This window comes from Dermacentor silvarum, chromosome 4 (genome assembly GCF_013339745.2).
Source record: "Dermacentor silvarum isolate Dsil-2018 chromosome 4, BIME_Dsil_1.4, whole genome shotgun sequence".
In the NCBI taxonomy this organism is placed as follows: domain Eukaryota; kingdom Metazoa; phylum Arthropoda; class Arachnida; order Ixodida; family Ixodidae; genus Dermacentor; species Dermacentor silvarum.
The window spans coordinates 32,712,358-32,736,318 of record NC_051157.2 but is presented as its reverse complement, the minus strand read 5'-3'; the positions used below and the strand labels follow the sequence as shown (position 1 = coordinate 32,736,318).

General features: G+C 43.7%; 1 protein-coding gene and 1 pseudogene across 1 annotated transcript in view; both read right to left on the bottom strand.

The window, feature by feature from the left end:
* Positions 1–13,591: 13,591 nt before the first annotated feature.
* The window catches only part of LOC119449725 (apoptotic protease-activating factor 1), a 71,062-nt gene continuing 60,692 nt past the window's right edge, over positions 13,592–23,961 (bottom strand). The window contains exons 17-21 of the mRNA XM_037712962.2: positions 22,800–22,919; positions 21,846–21,968; positions 20,716–20,847; positions 16,988–17,116; positions 13,592–14,351 (exon numbers count right to left, since the gene is read on the bottom strand). Of these exons, the coding sequence (XP_037568890.1) occupies positions 13,989–14,351; positions 16,988–17,116; positions 20,716–20,847; positions 21,846–21,968; positions 22,800–22,919 (867 nt within the window). The 3' untranslated portion in view covers positions 13,592–13,988. The remainder of the gene's footprint in view (positions 14,352–16,987; positions 17,117–20,715; positions 20,848–21,845; positions 21,969–22,799; positions 22,920–23,961) is intronic.
* LOC119449728 (uncharacterized) lies at positions 23,082–23,717 on the bottom strand (annotated as a pseudogene).

Genomic DNA, 23,961 nt, shown 5'->3' with positions numbered 1-23,961 from the left:
TGGTTCCCTTTAGCGGGAGATGGAGTAATTTTTTTTAAATTTTGCCCTATTCGACAACCTCTGTAAAGAAAAATGAAGGCCTAAATACGAAATGCGCTTCTTACAGTCACTATAGATTTTAGCTTCTTATTTCCTGTGCAATGAACTTCATCAAGTTCGGCGCAGTTGTTGCGGAGAAAAACGATTTCTCCATGTCCCTTTATTTAAATATAGGAGCCCCGGAGCTAAAGAAGAGAAGAGTGAAACAGTGGCACTATGCGCTGACTACAGTAAACAAGAAGAATAGAAATTTGTAGCAGCTAGGGTGCCCTTGTAATGAGTTGGGGTGCTTTAGAACGTCGTGGTATTAGAGACGTCGCCCTTGAGAGGTACATATTGTTTCGCAGATACTCCCGCGTATCGCTCGTTGCAACTGCTGTAGGAATACTTCCCTATACCGGGACCGAGTGCGCTAGTGGATAGTACGAGATTAGCATAAACGTGTGCTTTATTTTTTTGCTTTAACGTACATACCATAACTTCTACTGTATTCTTTTTCGCCTAGTCGCCTACTATTTCTGGCTCGTCTTCATTTTCCTCTCCCTTCAAGTTTCCTCCTTCCGAGGTGCTTCTTTCAGCTTCACTTGAAAATGTTGATAATATATTCTTGTATATACTTGTGCGGCTACGCATGCAATGTGCACCGCACGTGGCTACGCATACACTGTGCGTACACATAAGTCTTTCTACATGCACAAAGTTTGCATTTCTTAAGTTTTACATGCACGTTTATTTTTATAATGTTAATCTTGACATTCATCTACTGATAACTCCTGTTTATTTTTTTTTAAGAAGTGTTCTTTTTGAAGTAAAAAAGATTGCGGCAGGACCCATCTCACGATGACTGTCCACGGTAATTGTGCGTTAGCAGTGAATCAACATAGCGAAACGAGCGAATCACCATCGAAATGAGTTTTGTATGAGTTTTGGCACGTAAAACCCCAGAAAGAAGAAGAACGAGTTTTGTATGAGGCGCGTAACTGCGGCGGGATTCCTATTTCGCGCTTCCCTAAGGACACTCGGCGCCATCTAGCGCCGCCGCCTCGAAGCCTGCGCGTGGCCTCCGTAATGCATGGCACGCCGATGCGTGCGAACGCTGAGAATTCTTCCCCCGCTTGCCGCACACTTAGTGGCACATACTCGGTGACCCAAATTGGCGAGATGTTCATTGAAGAGTGCCACACACCCAGTGCATTCATGACGCAGTTCGCTAAAGCGCTGGCGTGAAATGCGTTCGTTGAAAAGCGGCACATACCCAGTGCAATTGTGGCGCCGGCTGCTGAAGAGTCGGGTTGCCGTCTCTGAGGAACCCTGTGTGACGTAATTTTGATTCCGCTTATAGCATCGGAGACACTGAAGGAATATTTTTCGTCATTGTAGAGTGGCACATTACAGTGGCATATACCTACAGTCGGGTGCAACTTTAAAGGATAGCAGCATTTGCTCCTCAAAGGCGGATGCACACGAGCCTCCGCCAATGGGCACGCACTTTAGACTGACGTCATGAGCCGGACGGCCGGTGACCCCAATGACGGAGAAAATGGCCGCCCGCGCTTCGAACTGGGCCGAGTGGCGTCAGCTGTGTGCGCCTGCCTCTCGTCAGAGTGAATTCCCAAACTGTTTATGGTGGTCCATCACGCCGGAAATATTACTGCGAGCTTACGATGCAACATTTGTGTCGTGTGCGTTTGTTCAGCGCAGTGCGCGAACTGGCGAGATCGCAGGTTCACAAAAAAAAAAGAAGAGAAAAAGAAAAACGTGAAGGGGAAAAAACGCCTATCATATACTTGAAAATAAGTTTGTGAAGACACAAAAACAAGAAAATATAAATCTTAAGTTATTTAAAACCAAGAGCCAAGCATCCGTGCATAAATTTAAAACGATGAATGAAGCATTTCTGTACGTTTATTGCCGCGATCGTCTTCTGGCACCAGGTTTGCAATGGTTTCGATAAATGCATTTTATTGCGATAGCAATTATATGGACGCTCAAAAGCAGATTTCTGCCGTCGGCGTCGCCGTGAGGTTCCGTATGACGTCAATGGAGATTAAATCGTCGCCGCGCGCCGAACGCTGTATGTGCGAGTGAAAGGGCGCGAGGGGCGCGCGCTTTCACGGGGAGTGAACGCACGGCGGAGAACAAACGCGCGTTCTGCGCCGTGCTCCCTTAAGGGCTGCAGAAGTAGGCGTCTCTTTCCTCCTTCACAATCACCATATATGTAGAGTAAACGCGCCTTATTCCGATGCGCGAGAGGCCGTGGGGGAGGGGGGGGGGAGGGAAGAGGGAGGCGACGTTTAGCTGCGGCACCAAGTGCCTATTATTGCGATAGCAATTATATGGACACTCAAAAGCAGATTTCTGCCGTCGGCGTCGCCGTCGCCGTGAGGTTCCGTATGACGTAAATGGAGATGAAATCGTGGCCGCGCGCCGCCGAACGCTGTATGTGCGAGTGAAAGGGCGCGAGGGACGCGCTCTTTCACGGGGAGTGAACGCACGGCGGAGAACAAACGCGCGTTCTGCGCCGTGCTTCCTTAAGGGCTGCAGAAATAGGCGTCTCTTTCCTCCTTTACAATCACCATATATGTAGAGCAAACGCGCCTTCTTCCGATGCGCGAGAGGCCGTGGGGGAGGGGGGGAAGGGAGGCGACGTTTAGCTGCGGCACCAAGTGCCTATTTATATCAGAGGCTCCGGCAACAGTCACCAACGCCGCACGCATTTTGAGCGAACGCGGGCAAAACGCCGACGGCGTCGACAACAGTTCTGCGCGTTGCCGGTGCTGCTGCATGTCCAAGTTTATACAGCTGACAAAGCTAATATCATTACTCCGTATAGCTCTCTACAAATTTGCTATCGCAATTGATGCTTCACCTTTCAGGTGAAACTGCGACAACTTTTTATATCAGAGGCTCCGGCAACAGTCACCAACACCGCGCGCATTTTGAGCGAACGCGGGCAAAACGCCGACGGCGTCGACAACAGTTCTGCGTGTTGCCGGTGCTGCTGCATGTCCAAGTTTATACAGCTGATAAAGCTAATATCATTACTCCGTATAGCTCTCTACCAATTTGCTATCGCAATTGATGCTTCGCCTTTCAGGTGAAACTGCGACAACTTTTTTAAAGTACTTCTTAAATAGCAACCGATTCATTTTAAGCTCGGAAAACGAGTAGTAAATGTTCCGTGTATATGTAAACTAGCGGAAAAGCGCTGCTCTTTATATTTTGTCCCTTGCAACGAAGCTAAAAAAATAGTCGCAGTTTCACCTGAGAGAAATACGTTTATTCAGTCATAAAAAAAATAGAAAATTGTACTTGTATGAAAAGGCAACCCCAGTGGTTTTTCCGGTGAGGTGCCGAATGAATTTCAGGTTGTTCACCTGAAAGGGGAAGCATCAATTGCGATAGCAAATTGGTAGAGAGCTATACGGAGTAATGATATTAGCTTTATCAGCTGTATAAACTTGGACATGCAGCAGCATCGGCAACACGCAGAACTGTTGTCGACGCCATCGGCGTTTTGCCCGCGTTAGCTCAAAATGCGTGCGGCGTTGGTGACTGTTGCCGGAGCCTCTGATATAAATAGGCACTTGGTGCCGCAGCTAAACGTCGCCTCCCTTCCCTCCCCCTCCCCCACGGCCTCTCGCGCGTCTGAAGAAGGCACGTTTGCTCTACATATATGGTGATTGTAAAGGAGAAAAGAGACGCCTACTTCTGCAGCCCTTAAGCGAGCACGGCGCAGAACGCGCGTTTGTTCTCCGCCGTGCGTTCACTCCCCGCGAAAGACGCGCCCCTTCACTCGCACATACAGCGTTCGGCGCGCGGCGACTATTTCATCTCCAAATGACGTCATACGGAACCTCACGGCGACGGCGACGGCAGAAATCTGCTTTTGAGTGTCCATATAATTGCTATCGCAATAATAGCAGAGGACGCGCAGCCTTGTAGAAGGCACGGGGTTACTTTTTCTCTCGCGATCCGGCATGTGATATGTAGCCATTCCCATCACGAGATCTCTACCAAATCAGTCATCAAGATACAAAAGTGCTATTTATACCGAGAATTACGCGTTTTAGAAGCATTAAAACAAATGCAGTCGTGTTTCTCTGCCTGATAGTACAAAATAAACACTTAAATTTATGCGCTTTCGATGCGACGTCGTGCTGAGTTGGGAGTTGTGTGGTGCACTCGTTACTTTGGACATTTCAAAAAGAAAAAAAAAACAATTAGTCGTTAGCTGTAGAACAAACTCCTCGCTGAAGTAAGCAATGAGGATAAAATTGTGCTTCATCGCTTGAAACTAAAAGCGGGGTGTGTGTTGGCGGGCCACTGCCCCGGGTGCCGCTTACTCTACAGTGACGCCACTGCCTCAATGTGCCGTCATCGCACAAGAGCTGCTTATTTTAAACTCAGAACATTCGAAGACAGTTAATATTCTTTAGTGAAGTCATGCGGTCGAGGCAAGTCGACTACTGCAGACTGGGGTGCTATTCTGGACTGAAGCCCCTCCATCCGTATATGGAGGGGCTTCATTCTGGACATTGTCGAATTCTGCTATATTGTCGAACTTGCGATCATGGTCATATCTGATTGGCCCACGGCCTTTTATATGGCTTCACCAATTGACTCAAAATGCCGCCATTACAGAATTTGACAATATGGCTTTGACCATGTCCAGAATAGTACCCAAAAGATAAGGGGTACTGCAGGAAATGAAGGGCAAAAGTTGTGCCGTACTTACCTACACAAAGTTGCACATAACTAGAAGAATGTGGCCAGCAAGTACAACGTGCCTGTTGTCTTCTATGCCGAAAGTAGGCTGGCTTGCACGCTCACGAGTCTCGGAACGAGATGTGAAGCCCTAGTGCTGAAGAAGCACGCCAGGTCTTACGTGGCCTAGCTGCGCAGTTGCTGCGCTCTATCGAATTCCACTGACATGCAGAATGGTCTGTATCAGCCAGACTGGCAGGTGCATCGATTACCAAACACGAGAACGTCAATTATCGATCGATTAGGAATAATGCTTCGCTACATCTACCGACATAATGTAAAGCTTGCACGTGCGGGATTCTGGGCAATTTACTTTTCTGAGCGTAAAATGCAGCTCTTTTTTTACAGCGAACCTTTCACTTCGTCTTTTCTTTCTGGGGTTTTACGTGCCAAAACCAGTTCCGATTATGAGGCACGCCGTAGTGGAGGGCCCCGGATTAATTTTGACCACCTGGGGTTCTTTAACGTGCACTACAACGCAAGCACACGGTCGTTTTTGCGTTTCGCCTCCATCGAAATGCGGCCGCCGCGGCCGGGATTGGATCCCGCGATCTCGTGCCCAGCAGCGCAACGCCTTAGCTCACTGAGCCACCGCGGCGGGTTTTTAAGGGCCGTCTTCGATGGTCGCGTCCGGATGTAGGAAAAAACTCTCATTGGCCGTATGCTGTATGTGAGTGAAAGCGCGCGAGAGACGCGCGCTTTCACGGGGAGCGAACGCACGGCGGAGAGCAAACGCCACTTCTTCCGTCGCGCGAAAGGCCGGGGGGGGGGGGGGTACGAGAGGGGAGGTGACGTTTAGCTGCGGCACCAAATGCGTGTCTTGCGACCGGGCGCAAGGGGAACTGGCGACTCAATCTCCCACGCGAAAGGAGGACAGCGGGAAGGCAGCGCGGGAGGGAGCGGTTGCCCCCCCCCCCCCCGAAATGTATGTTCGTATGCAGCCTACCAAGCCCCCCCCCCCCCAAAAAAAAACAATGTTGCCTACACCGTCCCCCCTATTACTCTGTCACTTTCGGCAGTCACGGTGCCTGCGACTGCTGCACTGAGCTGACCGAAGCGTGCGTGTTAGCAGTTTGCGATACTACGTGGTCACCAACTCCGATATCCATGATGTCCCAAGGAGACCTGCTTCAAGTCTGGAGTCGTGTTGCGACTGGTGTACGTCTTGAATCCGTCACTTTAATATATGATGCAATAATTTGTTGTACTATCAAAAACTGAAGGCTTCATACATAGATCATTGAGTCCACAGCTATCCACTTAAAATCTAATTTTGTACCTGCACTCCCTTAAATTGTCAAAAGAAAGCACCTTTGTTTTCGTGGCTTGAATAAGACCAGAAGCCAATAAACGACCTCGTATATATGAGGCTACTGTAAATTCCAAGATCCTTTTTTAAATTTTAGCAAGCCAGACCGAATACAGCTCTTCATAGGCAATCCTAGATAAAACTTATATTCTGACTTGGCTGAACTGCAGTATATTTTCCAGAGGTTCAAATGCCATAAGTGATTTCAAAGGCCGAAACACGCCTGTCAGTAAAAACACGGATTTTATTAAAAGCAGCACAATTCATAAAGCACACACTTAATGTATATGTACAAAAATGTCAATTTTCAGTGAAATGTTCCGAGTCACTGTTGAACAGTGCATAGTCCACACACATATGTACAGGAGGCAAGCAAACATGCACTGTAAAGTGACACTGTGGCCGACTGGCTGCCACATAAAGTTGGTAATAATCTGTTCAATATTTGAATTAGTCACCTAACCAATAAACCCAAAAGCAATAAAATCCGTACAAGATAAACCAGAGCTCTGATGTCACAAATGCATCCAACCTCTATAAAAAATTGCACATAGTGAATACTGACGAGACCAACCATTTCATATCAATGACGTTCCACACTTGAGGACACCTGTGTTCAGGCTTACAAATATTGCAACTGTTCAAAAAGTACAGTCTGAAACAAAGTAAGGTGAGCAAATCCATGAAAAACTTGGCATAACAATGCGGTACCTAACCATCAAGGTTATCAGGTAGGGCACCTCTGCACTGCTACTCGTAATTTTGAAATCTCTTTGGCAACAACAACAAAAATAAGTATTTAAAGCCTTAGGTGACTGATACACAAGCGGTGTTTGGCATGTAACATCCATTGACTTTTGTTCTGAAAGACTCGAAGGTACCAAAAGTCTGAAGCCCGATCAGTTCAAATAAAAAAAGAAAATAAATATAAAGGAATGTAACCAGAAATTACAAAAGAAAGGTGCAAATTAGTGTCAAGAAATTGTGTTAAAGTCAATAAAACATGCTGCGCAACAATAAAACAAAAGTTCATCAAGAGATCTACATGCAGACAGTCACTATTCCTCCACAAACCACAGTAGCCTGCCAGCAAGCTACTTATAAAATTGGTTTGAAGGAAAGCATTGCTGATGAAAACACACAGACACACACATGCAATCATTAGCCACAGCAGAAAATGATTGGCAAGGTCTTCAACAAAATCATAATGCTAACAGCACTGTGAAATCCGTACATTTTCACATAAGGTGGCAATAAAAAAGGAAGACAATTTAAATTCAAGCACCACGATTACAAAAAATTAAATGTCCATTTTGTAGGACACACAGTCGCATAGTCATCATCAGTGCATTCTATCAGAAAGGCTGTTTCATAACAGCACATATAGAGTTCACACAGTTCAAAACCATGCAATTACATTATGCACTGAATTCCACAAAAATTAATCAACCATAACTACATTTGCACTACACATTTACAAGCAGTACTAAGCTGCTAGACAGCTCATGCTCTCCATGCTCACGAGCAAACACTGGCTAGAAATGTTGAAACACAAGCAAGAACTACCTGCCCTACAAACGTTTGGCAGAAACTGAAAGATTATACAATAGTTCTTACTTTACTACAAGAGTCCAAAACAACATATGAGCACACTAAAGTGAGAACTGGCCACAGACAGTTCTGGACCCTGGCAATTATTCAGAAACTGAAGTTGTGCAAGAGATCTCCAAAAACATGAAGCTAAATTCATTACATGGTGCAAAATGCACATAGAAAATAGTAGCCAGCAAAAAGAGAAACATAGAGCAATTTGCATGCTCTATTAAAACCCAAGAATACTAACGGAACTTTCCAGTGGTTGAGCAGGAGGCCTTGCGACTGCTCTAAATTATTATAGCACCACGGCCTCAGAGATTGGGCAGCATGCATGCCACCAATCTTGAAGGCCAAGCTTGCACGACAGTTTCCTAACAGGTGCAAGAGGGGAGTCTTGCAGTAGCATCTGCGTGTGCTGCCAGTACTGCAGCGTATCAGTAATGCAGTATGGGGAATGACGGGGAGTATACATTGTTTGTCTAAACTGCATCCTTATTGAAGCGGATTTCCTGTTGCAACATTTTTGTATGTCGGTAATTAATGAGCCTTAGATTTGTGCCATTCGAATGTTTGCACACATTAACAATAAAGAATAACCATTTCAAATAACAAAAGTAAGTACCTGCATTGAGCCTTAACTGCCAATATATAATATATATCTACCGGCATGCATACTCAGATATGTCGAAATTATGCGCTGAAAAATGTGTAATAATGTGTGTTTAGTTTTGAATTTTAAAAAGTCAACTGTTATAAGGTTGTGAAGAAAGTATTAGGCAGAATTTGACTACAGAATGAACTAACAGAATGTGCAATGTGCTCCCTAAAGTCAGGTCAAATCAGAAAAATCAATGCACTACCAACAGTTCTCAGGGTGGTTGAAGAGCTGCAGCACACAATTTTCTGAAAGCAATCTTAGTATCAAACTATGGTCTCGCAAGAACACTTTTAGTGCAGTTCAGAGTGTTCCTGTACACCCACTAGAAGGCACCTCAAGTATTTCAGGGAATCTCTCTAATGCTTGTATATTCTTGCTTATTGTGTTTTACAAGTTGAGCAAACGTGAGCAAGCATGCATCACAATATTGGCACAGTTTCAATAAAACAAAGAATGTAGCAAAAATGTATGTGGCCACATTCAAGCTAAAAAGAGAACAGTGAAGCTAAAAGGCCTTGTAATAGCCTTTTTAAGGCAGTGTAAAACGAATGAAATGAATCATTCCACAACAATAAAAAAGGGGGCGATAGGAAGCTCCATAAACAAGTGTGAATTAGGGCGTGGCTGGCCTGCTTTGCCAAGCTTCGTTAGGTTGCTCAGGACCATGGAGCACACACAGTGGTACAAGCTTCGTTATATGGCATTATAACAATGTTTGCAGATGCTGCAAATTTCATGTATATAAAAATGGGCACATTACATTTTTCAGAGTTCGAGGAAGAAAAAAATGTTTTGATACATGTGTCTGGGACTACAAAGACCTGAATCGTTATTTAGCGTATAATATGCAACAAACATCCATCTGAAAAATAAAACAACAGCAGTGTGCACTTACACTGCAAGCTTAAGTGTCATATATGGGCCCAAACCAACACGTGTTCAATTGTGTTTTCGGTCACACACTGCAGAGATAGACTGTTGAACATAATTCCAAGGCACAACCCTTTCCACACCAAAATAAATTATTGAAATTAGTATAAATTTGCCAGGAGAGTTTTCTTGATCAGCCAGTGCAAATCATGTTCCTCCAAAATGCTTTCAGGCAGGAAGGCACTCTCGGTTAATGAATACAACGAAAAAGTATTGCTGGGAAATAGGGTTCACTGCTATCATTGCAAATCCACTGGTAGCATCAGTGCTTGCTAGACCTTCACTCTTGGTTTCTGAGATCACTATGCTACCTTCCAGAGAGGAATAAGCAGAAAACTTCCACTATCGTGCACCTTCCTTTTCCTGCAATGTTGTAAGTGCCAACTGTTACCCCAGCCAGCACAGTGCAACAAAGAAACAACACACAGCAATAACATGTGCCCCTCGTGCCACTTCTCTTGAATATGCTACTGCTCGAATATGCTACTTGAATATGCAAACTGGCAGGTTATTCAGATCAGCATTTGGCTCCAAGTAAGCTGCACTTCCACCTACGAGCTGAACTTGTCCCCGGCCATATCGGTAAATCACGTTTAAGACAAGTTGAGTGCTTCTTAAGACACTTATGATTAAACCCAGGTTGTAGCATATGTGCTGGAAGTAGGTACTGTGCTCGCAAGTGTGTGTAAAGGAAAAAAAAATAACCACAGAAGGCAGAAAGATGTGTGCATGCTGAAACTGCCAGTTATGTGATCATGCATCGAGATCTGTCCTTTTGTCTTTCTTTTTCTCCTAGTAATGCATTGCGTTATGCAAGTTTCTGAATATGGCTAGCTAGATGTCTTCCAGGTACATTGCACTTAAAACAGTCAATTTTAGTACAATACTATTTAAAATATATTTCAAGAAGTATAAAAACAAAGAAATTTTTGCTTCATACTATTGGGTGCCTTTTCTTGACACTGGAGGTGAGCCGAAGTTGTGTGTGTGAGACAACTTTAATGAATATCCTGCAAATTGATGGCCTGGGTCTAGGCTGCGCCGGGGGCAGCAAGTAGTTACAAAACCATTTTTAGCAGATAGAATGAAATGGTGCTCGAAGGGGATACGTTATATACAAATTAGTGCCGACTTTTTTGTGGAATAGACAGGGCAAATGTTCAGACACGTTCATACATACGAAAGAGGTCTTGGCACTTACAGTTAACACAAATATTGGAAGAGTGTTAATTTTTATTTGAGTATGATGCATTATCTTAGACATTTCAATGTTTAATAAGCAGTAAAGCATAATGCAAGTGCAATAATTCCAGTGGCTATGGGCACTAATTAATGATCATTGGAAACAAGTGCCATAGTGAAACACCAGGACTTGGAACGACAGGTTTTTCCCATACTGATAGCAATAATATGTACGTCTTCTGGCCATCTCGATTTCACAACATACCAGTTTCGAGTTCCTATATCTTGACTGGTCGCTTAAGCGATAGAAAGCCAGATTCTGACATAATGTGTAGTTGTACAACAACATGTCGGTGCATCATCATCCATTAGGTGATAATGCTCCACAAACAAACTTTCCAATAAGACTGAACACTTCAAAAAGCTTGCACAGCTGCTTCGTTCAAGCGCACAAATTCCAGTCATTATCACTGAAATGTCAATAGCTTTAATGGATGCCACAAGGTGCGAGATGGTTCGTCTTCCAAGTCAAACAACGTTACAATCAGAAAATGTATATGAAGGCATCTCTTCGCACCAGATACCAACTTCAATTTTTTGTAACAAGCCCACAAAATTTCACTCGGGACAGCGAATGGTGTGAAACCTTTTGATGCTCTAACCTCATACGCAAGTAATTTTAAGTGAAATACGAATATTTTTTCCCCTTTCAAATTTTCAATGCGAAAAATGCTGACATTAGGAATTAAAAGCCTGCACTGGTTGGTGTGGAAAGTGTTTGGAACTGGTTCAAATACAGGAGCACAGCACTTAAGCTGGTTCAATTAGCAGAATGTAATTAAAACATCAAAGAGCATATAGAAAGGGAGATGCGAGTGAATGGCTGTCACGAAGACTGCTTTGCCCTCCTATTGCAGCCTCCCACTTAACACAATAACACACAAAACATTGATAATGGTATACAGGCTAATACCATATGCCATTTCCATAATCGAGAGGATGCTCTTTCATGGTCTAGAGCTTGATGAGAATGGTTGGGAAATGCTTTTACAAGGGTTAAAAGAGAGAGAAAAGAAAAAAAAAGAGAGAGAGAGTGAGACAGAAAGGCAAAAATAATTAAAAGCGGCAAACCAAGTGATTAGTGATGCCTAAGCAAATAGTCAGATGCTGGGAAGAGAGTGTACCAATGTTCTTTACAAAAAAATTGTTTCAAATTTACTTGCACTATGTAAACCTTCACAGAGTGATGTGCCAAGAAAAGGGCAGACACCTGTGTGCGATGCACCTTGAGCAAGGCTAAAAAACGCCCGTGGCACTGCTTTATATAATGTAGTTTCTGAGGATGAAACCGCTGTTGAAACATCTTTGCAGCCTGCAAACCACTCACTCTGGTGGCATTGGCGCGTTGCACCGGTTTATCAGCTGCATTTTGTACTGGCAGGTAAGAAGGCCACTAGTGATATGGCAGTAGTGCTCTATTTTAGGCTGCCCAAGCATGCAGCATGACGGAAAACGTATCATGGGTGACTCGCGTTAACTGGCGATAAACAAAGCATTAAGACTATAAAAAGGAACAGGTTAGTAGGCCAGTGGCTCACTAGTGAAAGTACGGCTCGTTTAACAAGCTCATCATCCATTAGGTGATAATGGATGATGAGCTTGTTTGAGAACATGAGAGAACATGAGAGCGCATTTGAGAACATGAGAAAACTTGCGTGTGGCAGCACTTTTGCAAGTTGGCTGGTGCTGAGAGCACACAATTTTGTCTTCTGATTATCAGTGACCACACAGCTTATCTCCAGCAACAAGTGCCCATCGCATTTCACTACCGGTGGGCTTCGTGCAACTTGACTGATAACCCAGGTGATCATCTCAAGAAAGTTCTGCAAGTAATGCTGGCTACATACTGACCTGTTCCCCTTAACATCTTACAGGTCTGAACAGCCTATTGTGCAGAGAAATGAAGTCACTGCGTGGGGTACTGCAGCCAAACCCCGGGCTGTCTAGTCAACCTTGCACTCCTCCAATGGTACTGCCCAAAAGCACAGAACAGAAGGCGAACTCCGATCTGGCGGAATAATTTCATGCAGCCAGAAGTTGACAACACTCGTGTTGACTGCCCATCGTTCATGGGACAGGCACGCAGTGCACATCATGCAATTGGCCTGATGTCCCCCATCCATTTCCACACTGCTAAACCGAAAGGTTGAAATACATATCATGTAAGAACGCATGGATGACTGCTTCTTCTTGGACAGTTTGGATAAGTACATCTGCTCAAAACTCCACTGGATATTTGAACATGCATTAGCTTAAAAAAATAAAATAAAAGGGAAGCAAGAAGGTTCCACTTGAAATTTTTCTAAACACATACACATTTCAACAGATCTGGTGGGGCCAATCATAAAACTGTGTAAAATGTGGGGGGGGGGGGGGGGGGGAAAGCTCGAAAAGGAGGAAAATTGCCAAAAATCTTTGTTAAGCTCCTCTCCTTATGCAATCATATGCAAGGCTCAGGAAAGGTTAATGGCACCACATAATTTGAATAGAAAAAGCATTAAATAGGAGACTAACGTTTGGGCTATCATTCGTAGCTGCTTTAGCATCCTGGTAGTAAATTAGGGTACTGCCCCTGTCAAAATGACACAGTTGCTTTGGACACCTGAGCGCTAGCAAACAGAAAAGTGGTTGAGCAACTGCATAGAGAATCTCACAGCACAAATGTCCAAGCACAGCCATGTAGATTGGACCATGCTCAGTGGCCTTTCGAAGTGATTCATATAGTGGTCCACCAAATTGCTGATTCAGTCCACAGACAGAGCGCGACATAGTTCAACAGCACTGTACTAGGGTGTGGAAAGGTGCTCCCGACTAGCTTCTCACGGCACGGTTTGGTGCCGCTGAGCCACATCACAATTGTTCAACAGACTGAGTCAGCTGCTGTTTTCCCACAGGAATACACTTTCAGCAGCAATACCTTGGAGGTCACTCAAAAAATATGGCAATGTCAGTCAAGCAAAACAGGGCTACGGCCTCAGAACAGCAAAGATTGCAAGGCTCTCTTTCAACTTCAGAGAATAAGCCGCTTGCCACACCTTTTTTTGAAAGATAACTCGCTGCTCAACACTTACTTTATATCACATGTGATCACTATGCAGAATGTGCACATGCTCGGTGCAAGAGCTAATGTGCATTGCGCACTTCCAGAGTAGTAATTCAACTTGGTGAATTCAACAACAACTGGCAGCACTGGCCTCCTAACAGATCTGTCAATGACGACTTAACCAGAACTACAGTAGGAGAATTTCTTCTCAGGAACCTCCAGAATTGCTTCCACCAAGTTGGAATGTGAAAGAAGTGGCAACAGATGAAAGCACTTCACATGAACAGGCGCACAGAATGGTAATGCCTGTATGCCAAGCTACACATTACTTGGGCCTTCCTTCACAATACAACTATAGGCAAAATGAAGCAAACAAAACAAAAAAACAAATAAAAACAAAACAGTCAGCTCTCCCTCACTTGAGCAGCAGCAAGCCTGTTGAGCACATACAGGATTCCCGAGTCATCGACAGTGACAAATGTTTTGAAATCTGGTGATGAAAACAGGGCCACAGCCTTAGAGCTTTGCAGCTGGAACCTCTGCAGCTGACGGCGACAGCGAGGCTGAGCCAGTGACTCAAAGGACGCTATGCTACCGTCTTCCAAAGAGCTCTGCGCTGATGCAAACTCCAAGGAGTCCAGGGACCACCAGCAAATGGACTCCGAGAGCGATGCAAGCTGCTGGCCGTCGGGGGAAAAGGCCAGGTCGTAGACCCAAAGCTTGTGCTGGCCGATCTTCTGGAGCAAGTCCTCTTCCAAGAGATAGACCTTTGAGCATTAAACAGCATTTGAGTACATTTCTTTCACCCTTTGTGTCATGACAGAGTGTACTTAAGCAAGTCCTTATGCATATACAGTTAAACCTTAATATAACAAAATTGGCAAAATCCGCAATTCGCTTCGTTATAATGAAATTCGACCTTTTATGCAAACAATTACAGTCACCGATAGGTTTTTCTTACCCGAAAGGGGCCGCAAAATTTTTCGGAGGTATTGGGCAATTGAAAACGCAAACTTGAATGAGAAAAAATTCCGAAGACAGACAGGACAAAACGTGTACTACATGATAGAAAAACATCGATAACACAAAAACGAGTAAGCAAAAAATGACAAGAGAATACTGCAAAGAACAACTTTCTAAACACCCGCTAAATCTCTATCCTCGCTACTCACACACAACAAACCAACACCCAAACTATAGTGTCTTTTTCCAGAGCACCTAAATTAGTGACAAGTAGACTTCTGTTAATTCAACTCCGGTTAATTTGATCTTTTGGTTAATTCAATCCTGACCGAAACTTCTGGCCTGCACTGCATACATTTCCATGGGACCAACCTTTTGTTATTCTTAAGGGTCTGCGAATATTTGAAAAGTTCAAATATTATCGAATATTATATTTTTAATATTCGTATTCAATTCGAAAAATAGATATTCGAAGATGTTCAAATATTCAGTTGGAAATGAACATTAACATTCAAATCAAATTGAATATATTAGAAACCAAAACGAAACCATGTTCCTGGTGTTTAACTGTCAAAACTAGCCGACCTAGCGTCATCGGCATAGCCATCACAAGATGACGAACGTGGATGGCGACAGAATGAGTTACCTGGCATACCATTACCATAATAGCATGACAACGATGACCGGCCACTATCAGTCTAATTACATTATTAACATGTTCAGCTAGCGGCAACAGGTCGAGTCACATATTCTTGGGATTCCAGAGAATTGCATGCTTCGCAGGACGAACTAGCAAAGCGGTTAGTCTAGTAGTGGGCCACAATCCTGTTTGCGATTGTTGAGCAGTGATTTGATATATGCAGACTATCAAACGCGCTATAGATTGTACGAAGGACAACATGTTGTGGTTCCTTGACTCTTTCCATACCATGCCCATTGGGCATTGTTAGCTCTCTATCGATGGTTTGAAATGCCGCTTTTAAGAACTTCCGCACCGCTCATAGACATACTGCGCTATCGAATGTGAAGGAGGAGAACTATATTTTAGTTTTATAAGCAGTTCGCTTTTTTCCCATGCGGCAGTGATTTTTAAACGCGCTACAAAGTTTCGCGATCGTCAAAGGAGAATGAAAAAATGGCCGCCCGCTATCAATGATTTGAAACGCCGCTTTTGAGACCTTCCACGCCGCTCACGGACACACTGTGCCATCGGACGTGAAAGAGGAGAAACTATATTTTTGTTTTCTAAGCAGTTCGCTTTTTTCCCGACAGGCGGTGATATTTAAACGTGCTCCGAAGTTTCGCGTTTTTCAAAGAAGAACACAAAAATGTCCGGTTCCGAAAACGGCGCGCGCACTTTGGGAGATTGCAGATATCGCGATTCCGCTGCCTCTGCGGTTGATCTCATCGATACATCGAATAGCAGAGAGTCAGACGCAAACCAGCCCGGAACATCGGCGGCCGCAGCCCGGCACGCCCAACTGTAGTGCTTGCAGTTAAATTTTTGTAGCGGAATACCTGTTCAATTAAAAATTTGGACTTTTTTCGGAGATAGTGCCTAATAGACAGCAATACATTTTGTATATCTGATAATTTTCGTAACATTTTTTTCTTAGTAGATACAAGCGTGTCTTTACAAACTTTGTTAAATTTTATCGCACAATCTTGATTTTAACAATTTATATCTTTTTTAGGACATACATCTCATTAATCAAACTTTTAGGCTTGAAAAGTGCAGTCATTTTGCTTTCTGTTTATGTATTACATTAAATATTGAGTGCAGTAGTTCCTTCAGAAAAAAACATCTTCCGTAATATACAAAAAACACCCATTTTCCCCATTGTAGGGAAAGAGTTATTAGACAGCAGAAAAAAGAGCTGTCCGAGAGTGATGAGGATGGACATTAGGTAAATAAATTTTTATTCTGTGAAGTTGAAGGTTGCTGGTTTCGAGTTTTTCTTATTGCCAGAATTGGAGGCATGCGACATTTTTCTTGTTAAAATATCAGGGGTGTATTCCAATTTCTGCTGATTTAGGAGCTCCAATTTCATTTATTCATTAGTTTTCTGCTATAAACCTATAAGAAAGTGGGTGCGCATTCGATTCAGGGGTGTTTTCGAATCTGGGCAAGTACTGCCAATGAATCGGCGTTGTCTTTCTGTGTTTTTTCAGCCACTTGTTTAAGTCAACCCGCCGGATAAATTGACCAATTTCAGTAGTCCAGTCAGGGTCGAATTAACTAGTCGACTGCGTTATGTGAACGTGCTGTACATGCTGTTGGCGAATCAAGGCTAGTGCGTGAACTATGTTACAACCAGGAAAACATGTTAGCATAGAACCAATGTTTTAGCAAGTCTACCGTAGACTAGTTTCAAGTTTTGAGCTTGCTTTCTTTTACTCATGGGTGATCTATAAAGCAAAGAGAATTAAATCCACTTACATAGACAGATCCTTCATCAGTGCCAGCTGCTACAGTAACACTTCTGGGGTCTGGACCAAACCGGCAGCAACGGACGCATTCGTCAAGCATCTGGCCACTCAGCAGCTCGCCTGTTTCAGCATTCCACAACTGTTGAATGGAAACAGAACCTTTGTGCAAACTCAAAAAGGTTTACATGAAAATTGTACGAAGTAAATAAATGTAACTTACTCTAAATAGAGTAACAGCACATGGGATAGGATGAACAGAAGGAAACAAACAGTGTACTGTGTCCGTTTCCTTCCGTTTGCACATAATAGCAGTAGTTGTTTGACATTAGTATATATAATAAGAGGAGACGACATGAGACGATGAAAATGTAGTCACTGAGAAAAATTACCACAGTTTCGCCATAAGGGCGAAGCAATGAATGCGACAGTAACATGTTAGAATATTACACGAAGTGCAAGACTCGTAGCTGTAGTGGCAGTATGAATTAAGGTAAACGTAAGCTGACTAAGTAAAAATCAGTTGTTGTGCTAGGGGTCCTCTGTTTGAATTCTGACATCGGACAACTTTATTTATCCATATCGGGCAAGTTTCAAACCTCTTGCCTGGACTGATCCTGGAAGTAGTACACCGCCGCACCAATAAAATTACAACTTTTTCAGGTTTGAGCTCTGCTATTGTTCCACACTTTGAACATTTTAGTCCGAGAAGATTTAAGATAAAAGGCATATGCTGTTGGTGTTTTTTGTTCGGCCGACATTCAAGGCAAGTTTTTTTTTTTTTTTTTTTCTGGCTTTGAACTTTTGGGGGGTCGGCTTAGAATCGGAGTCGGCCTAGATTCGAGTAAATACGGTTATTGCTATTGTGATAAAAGAAATGGAGGCACTGTTTCCTGCTCTGAAGTGAACTATTATAACTTGGCATGTGAAACTGCACTTGGCAAATATAAATACAGAAAACAGCATGGGAACAAAATGGAGTATGAGATAACTACTCGCATAAATCCTGAAAATGGCTGCAGGCCACAATAGTACTTTTTACTGATCGTACAGTACATTCGCCCTGTCCTATTAAAATTTTTAATTAATTTCTTACTGCTAATTAATTAACAAGTTAAGAACCGCACAAAGAGCGATGGAACGAAAAATCATAGGACTAACGTTAAGAGACAGGAAGAGAGCGGTGTGGATCAGAGAACAAACGGGGATAGCTGATATTCTAGTTGACATTAAGCGGAAGAAATGGAGCTGGGCAGGCCATGTAATGCGTAGGATGGATAACCGGTGGACCATTAGGGTTACAGAATGGATACCAAGAGAAGGGAAGCGCAGTCGAGGTCGGCAGAAAACCAGATGGGATGATGAAGTTAGGAAATTTGCAGGCGCAAGTTGGAATACGCTAACGCAAGACAGGGGTAATTGGAGATCGCAGGGAGAGGCCTTCGTCCTGCAGTGGACATAAAATATAGGCTGATGATGATGATGATGAATTAATTTCTGGGGTTTTACGTGCCATAACCACAATATGATTATGAGGCACGCTGCACTGAGGGACTGCGGATTAATTTTGACCACCTGGGATTCTTTAACGAGCACCCATTGCATAGTACACGGGCGCCCTATCCCATGTGCTTTTACTCAATTCAACTTAAACATGTACCAACCATACAAGTTAGTACTCTTTTTTGTAGTAACCTACTCAGTGACAACCAAAGAATTCAGTACAAGCTCTGCCCACAAAGCCACATCACACCTGCTCTCTGTGCCTCTGCATTGCTGCACTCTAAACTTAGTCCCAGAGAGGAAGAAATTGTAGCAGCACCAACGAGGCAACGCGCAAAGCTGCTGCCGACGCCGCCCACATTTGCCCGTTTCCCCGCGTTGGCGTCGGACGCGCGCAGTGTCCATGACTGGCGGCTCGGCAGGTTTCAACCAGCCACGCTCCGGCAAGTGTGGAGGCACAGCTTGGCCTTGACGTCACCAGGGAGATAAAACACAGAATTACCGCGACGGCGGCAGAACTCTCGTTGACTCATTGGCGAGTACACGTAGCCTTGACATGGGACGACCAAAGAAGATCCAGACACCCGAAGAAGAAGCTGCTCATCTTGAAGCGCGTCGCGCGGCCAAGCGAGAATCTGTACGTCAGCAGTGAGCCGATTCACAATGCCGTGCCTAGCAGCACTTAGCATTTCCCAGCAAAACTTAGCAAAGCCTAGTAAAACCTGGAAGAAAAGCTAGGTCGATCACCAGCTCCGCTGTTTACTCCAGCCTTGCACTACTAGTGCAAGCTGCCCAAGTTTTTTTTAAATGTCAACTATGTACTTTCTTATGAGTTGCAACAGAGAATCTCTCAACGCAAGATAAATTTCATAATACTGATAGAAATGTCATTGCTGTTCACAGAGAACTACTTACAGTAGAATTCCTGAAAACACTTTTGACTCTTGTTTTCTAGTTATCTCTGCGGAGTGTCTTAAATTTTTTTTTCCAAATGCTGATGCCTTTATGTTGTTCCTACCATGGAATAATGTGGAAATTGGGGCCAATCTGATGCTAATGAAGCCATTCTAAAAAAAAAAGTGTTGGAAATGTTCAATGCTGTGTTCTAATCATTGAATGTTGCCCTGCTTTATAGGCTCAAGTTGGGTGTCCTACATCATCACCAATGCTGCTGCTGTTCACACTAGCTTTGGTGCTTATTTGGTGACTGAAAATGTTATGGGAAAATTTCATTTTTGCCAGGAAAAAAAAAAATAAAGGATGAAATTTTGACAAGTACCTGTGCAAATAATAAGAGTTATGAAAGTGCCATGTTTAAAATTTCACACATAATTTTAATTGACAATGTATACAATGGTAGACAAAAAGGTATTGAATTTTACCTTTTCAGTCTTCTGAACTTAACTGTTCAGAAAGCTGGTGCCGCATCATTTCACAATGCTAGCCTTGTACAATAACTTCTTGGACACTCACCACAACATTATTTACACCACATGGCCAACCTAATGTCTAAAAAGTCTGCATATTCCAAGAAGATACTGAGAGAGCCTATCAACCAATATGTTACAAAATATGCACGAGAGAGAGAACGTTTAATGATAACTGGAAAGGTTAGCGATGAGACAAGCTTGGCGCGCTACTTGAGGTATAATAGACAATAACCTGAAAGAAAGAAAAAAAAAAAATGCACATGCACATAGCTCAAAAATGTAAGTGACACTGAGCACCATGATATTTCTAGGCAGAAAAAGGAGTTATGGCAGTGGCAACAAACAAAATGTCTGATCATTATCTCACTAGTGGTGGCAGCGGATAGGGAGTTTCAGATTTTGCGCATGTAAAGAGGCTTGGGTACGCAAAGCACTATGCCCAGCTTGCATTCTTTTGTATTCGTTTGGGGTTCTTTTGTATACCTTTTTGCATTCTTTTGTAAGCTCCGCGGCTTGCATCCCCTAACTTTGCCTATACAAAACCTAAAGCTCCCTAATATCCTGTATGACACAAAAAATAAACTTATAGCTTAGAAATATAGGTAATGAATTTTTTGCAGAAAAGCATAAAAAAGCATAATTATACTTTTTTTTTGTCTGCTACCATGTGCGTCGAATTCTGACACGTGATTCAGTACAGCAAGCTTTATTATAGCCAAATAAGAATGCAAATGTGATGCAACACTATCATGACAACCTTCCTATAATCGCAACAGTGCAAGGCAATATAAGACCTGAAGCAATTTACCTGAATGGTTTTGTCAGTAGATCCAGAGAGGAGCCACTGTCCATCGGACGATACATCACAGCACAAAACGGGATTTCCCTTGTGAGCCTCAATATGAACAGATGGCTGGCTGCACTGCTTCAAGTTCCACACCTAGGGAAAAAAAGAACAATGGCAGTCAGTCAGCCAGGTTTAACATCCCACAGTAACAAAGAGATGCAGCAGTGGAGGGCTCCTAATTATTTCTCAATTCTGTACACTCTTGGATTCTGCACACACTGGGATGTGGCCGTTACTGGGCATCAATTGGAACTCTAAACCTTGTACTCTACAGCAAAACACCATAGCCACTCAGCCACTGCAGCGGGGAGGAAATGGTTTACATTATGCACATGTATAGAGATAGAGTAAACTTTATTGGGAAAAGGCAAAAAAAGAAAGAAAATGTGGGTGGAGCCCCTAGTTCAGGGCCCCACTGGCTTCAGCGGCTCGCTGGGCTTGGTCCAGGAGAGCCAGCTGACTGTCCTGTTCCTCGACCGCAAGCCATGCCTCCCACTGCCTTAAAAAGTGTTTTGTAAATTTGTGTGTGTTTGCTTGTGGAGGTCTTCTGGTGCATGTGAGTGTGATGTGTGACAATGTAGGCTTTTCGGCACACCACGGACATTTGTCTGCGTACGCTTCGCCATGTATTTGTCTTAGCTTGTGTAGATTAGGATGTATAGTTGAACATAAATAGCTGTCATATTTAAATAACTTTCCATACACAAAACTAAAGGCTTGTCTTTCTATACTAGTGTTTCAATATCTCTGAGCAGTGAAAAACACCATGAATGCACAAAAAGCAGTCTTTCTAAACTACAGAGTTTGAGCTGTGGGTGCACATAAAGCAGGTTTCAAGACTTCCGCTTAAAAGAGAAAAGTGAGGAAGAGAAGCAAATGCTGATAAATATCTCCTAGTGAAAAAAAAAAAAAAAAAAAAAACTTGAGAAATCAGTTTATTAAACTTGAAAATTTTTATTCTGTTCACCAAAGCCAGTCAGCATTCTTCTGCAGCTTCTCAGGCAGGATTGTCATGTGACAAGTGTATGGGCTGCATAGCTGCAGCATTTTACACAACGGTACATGATGAAGTGGATGGTGAGCTCCCTTACCATTAGCTCGCCCTTGTCTGACGAGGACAGAAGCTTGAAGTTGCCTCCAAACAGGCGGCATGGTGCCGTGATTTGACCACTATGGCCAACGAGCGTGCTGTGAGAACCGTCCTTGTGCCAGATCTGGAAAGAAGCCAGCCACAAGTCCCAATGTGGGAAAATCTTCACCCGAAGCAAAACTCAAGAGTAAAGACCGTGCAACGAGCAAAGCAACAAGATGGAAATTCGCAAGCATAGTATTGGCAAGTTGAAGAGCATAATGTCACGAAGATGCAGCAGCACTGTCCAGCAAATTTCATGCTGAGAAACATTTTTTTTGACAAGCTCTACTGGGCGTTAATTTTCTTAGCAGGCAAAATAAATAGAGATAGGCAAGTTTACAAATGTTAGCAAGAATTGACTAGCATATACAAAGTTGGTTCATGATCAATCACAGAAAAGCTGAACTGGAAGACAGTACAAGATGGGAAGGGTTTCAGGAAACAGTGCAGTGTCCACGTGCTCCTTCCTATCGTGTCCCATCTTCTAGCACTGCTTTTCTGTGGTTACGAACGTTACTGTGCAAAGATTGTTGTTCAATGTGGCAAAGAGTGATGAAAAGAAGTGCCAACTGTAGTCTATGCTCGTTTTTCCTGTACTATGCTTGTTTGTTTAAAAGCATGCACCCTGTCCAAAAAGCCAGCTAATTTAGGACAGCGGTAACAGGCAATTGCTGGGAGAGGTCTCCATATTGCCTGGGCATAAAGATGGGATGACTTCGGCCTGCGAATTTCAGGAGTTCGTATCATGCCGAAATTTGTACCAACACTGATCGCATAGAGACGCTACTGTATACTCTGCTGCCAATCGGTCCCCCTCTAATGTTGTTCCTTGAGGAATGTTCACAAGCCAAGGTATAAAAATGAGCGAAGGCCAAAAAAGTTCACTGCTTTTCAATCGGAAAACAATGCCTACCTTCACGGTAGTATCCAGGGAGCCTGAAATTGCCAGACCTTCGGGCCATGCCAGTAGTGATGTGACGGAGCCATTGTGCTTGCCCAAAGCCTTACACTTCTTTGTGTCCAAATGAAACAGCTGCAAATCAGAAAAAAAAAAAATTCAGTACAAAAGGAAGCTACTGCATAAATCAGTATATAGGTTTACCGTAAAATTCCGAGCAAGCGCCCCCCCTGGAGTTAGTGATAATAACCAAGTTAAAGAACTTGATAAACGCGGGTCATAGCGATGCACAGAATGATCAAAACTTTATTCAAACACAACTTTAATCACTCTGAAATCCATCAAAGGACTCCTCAGAGTCTGTATCGAAGAATAGGCTGCAGCATTCGGCCTGCAGCCCATGGCGATGTTCCGGAGGAACGGCGCCAACGTCGGACACCCGACCATGCAGACAACCTTCCTCTGATCCATCCAGCGCGTTAGATATACCGCAGCCCTTGAAGCTCTAGGCAACGGTTTCCTCTGGCACAGCTTCCCATGCCTCAGCCACGAAATTCAGGACATCTTGATGCGACGGCTTCCGCAGATTTCCTTTCGGAGTTTTTTCCGCCCTGTGCATGAACTCCTCCCAGCTTCTGCGAAGGTTGGCTTTGAACGGCCAGTTCCAATACATGTCCGCCGGCTGCAGTATGCTCGTGCAGCCAGCCGGCACGTATGCAACATCGGTCTCCCACTCCTCCAAAGCATCCCTTGCTGCCTGCATCTTATGAATAGGCGCTTGGTTTAGCACCAGCAACCGCCTCACGTCGTTGGTGTTAGGGCCCCAAACCCTCGACAGCCACTCTTGGAACTTGTCGGAGGACATCCACCCATTCTTGGATGCAGTCACATGGAATTCGCTACGAGAAGAAAAAAAAAAAAAAAAAAAGGTGATTAGCGCAATCTCGCTACCCCATGATTAAAAAAAAGAGAGAGAAACCCACCTGGCACACGAATCTTCACGAAAGCCTTGGTCGGAATCTTGCCGCTCGGCTTGTTCAAAATGACGACGGTCGGGAGTTTGTGGCCCGATGCGCAGGCAGTTAGTAAAATTGTGAAGCCTCGCCAGGCACAACCAGTATTGGTGATCCGTACAGAACTTTCCCCGATGATGTTGTTCGTTTGGGAAACCGGACAG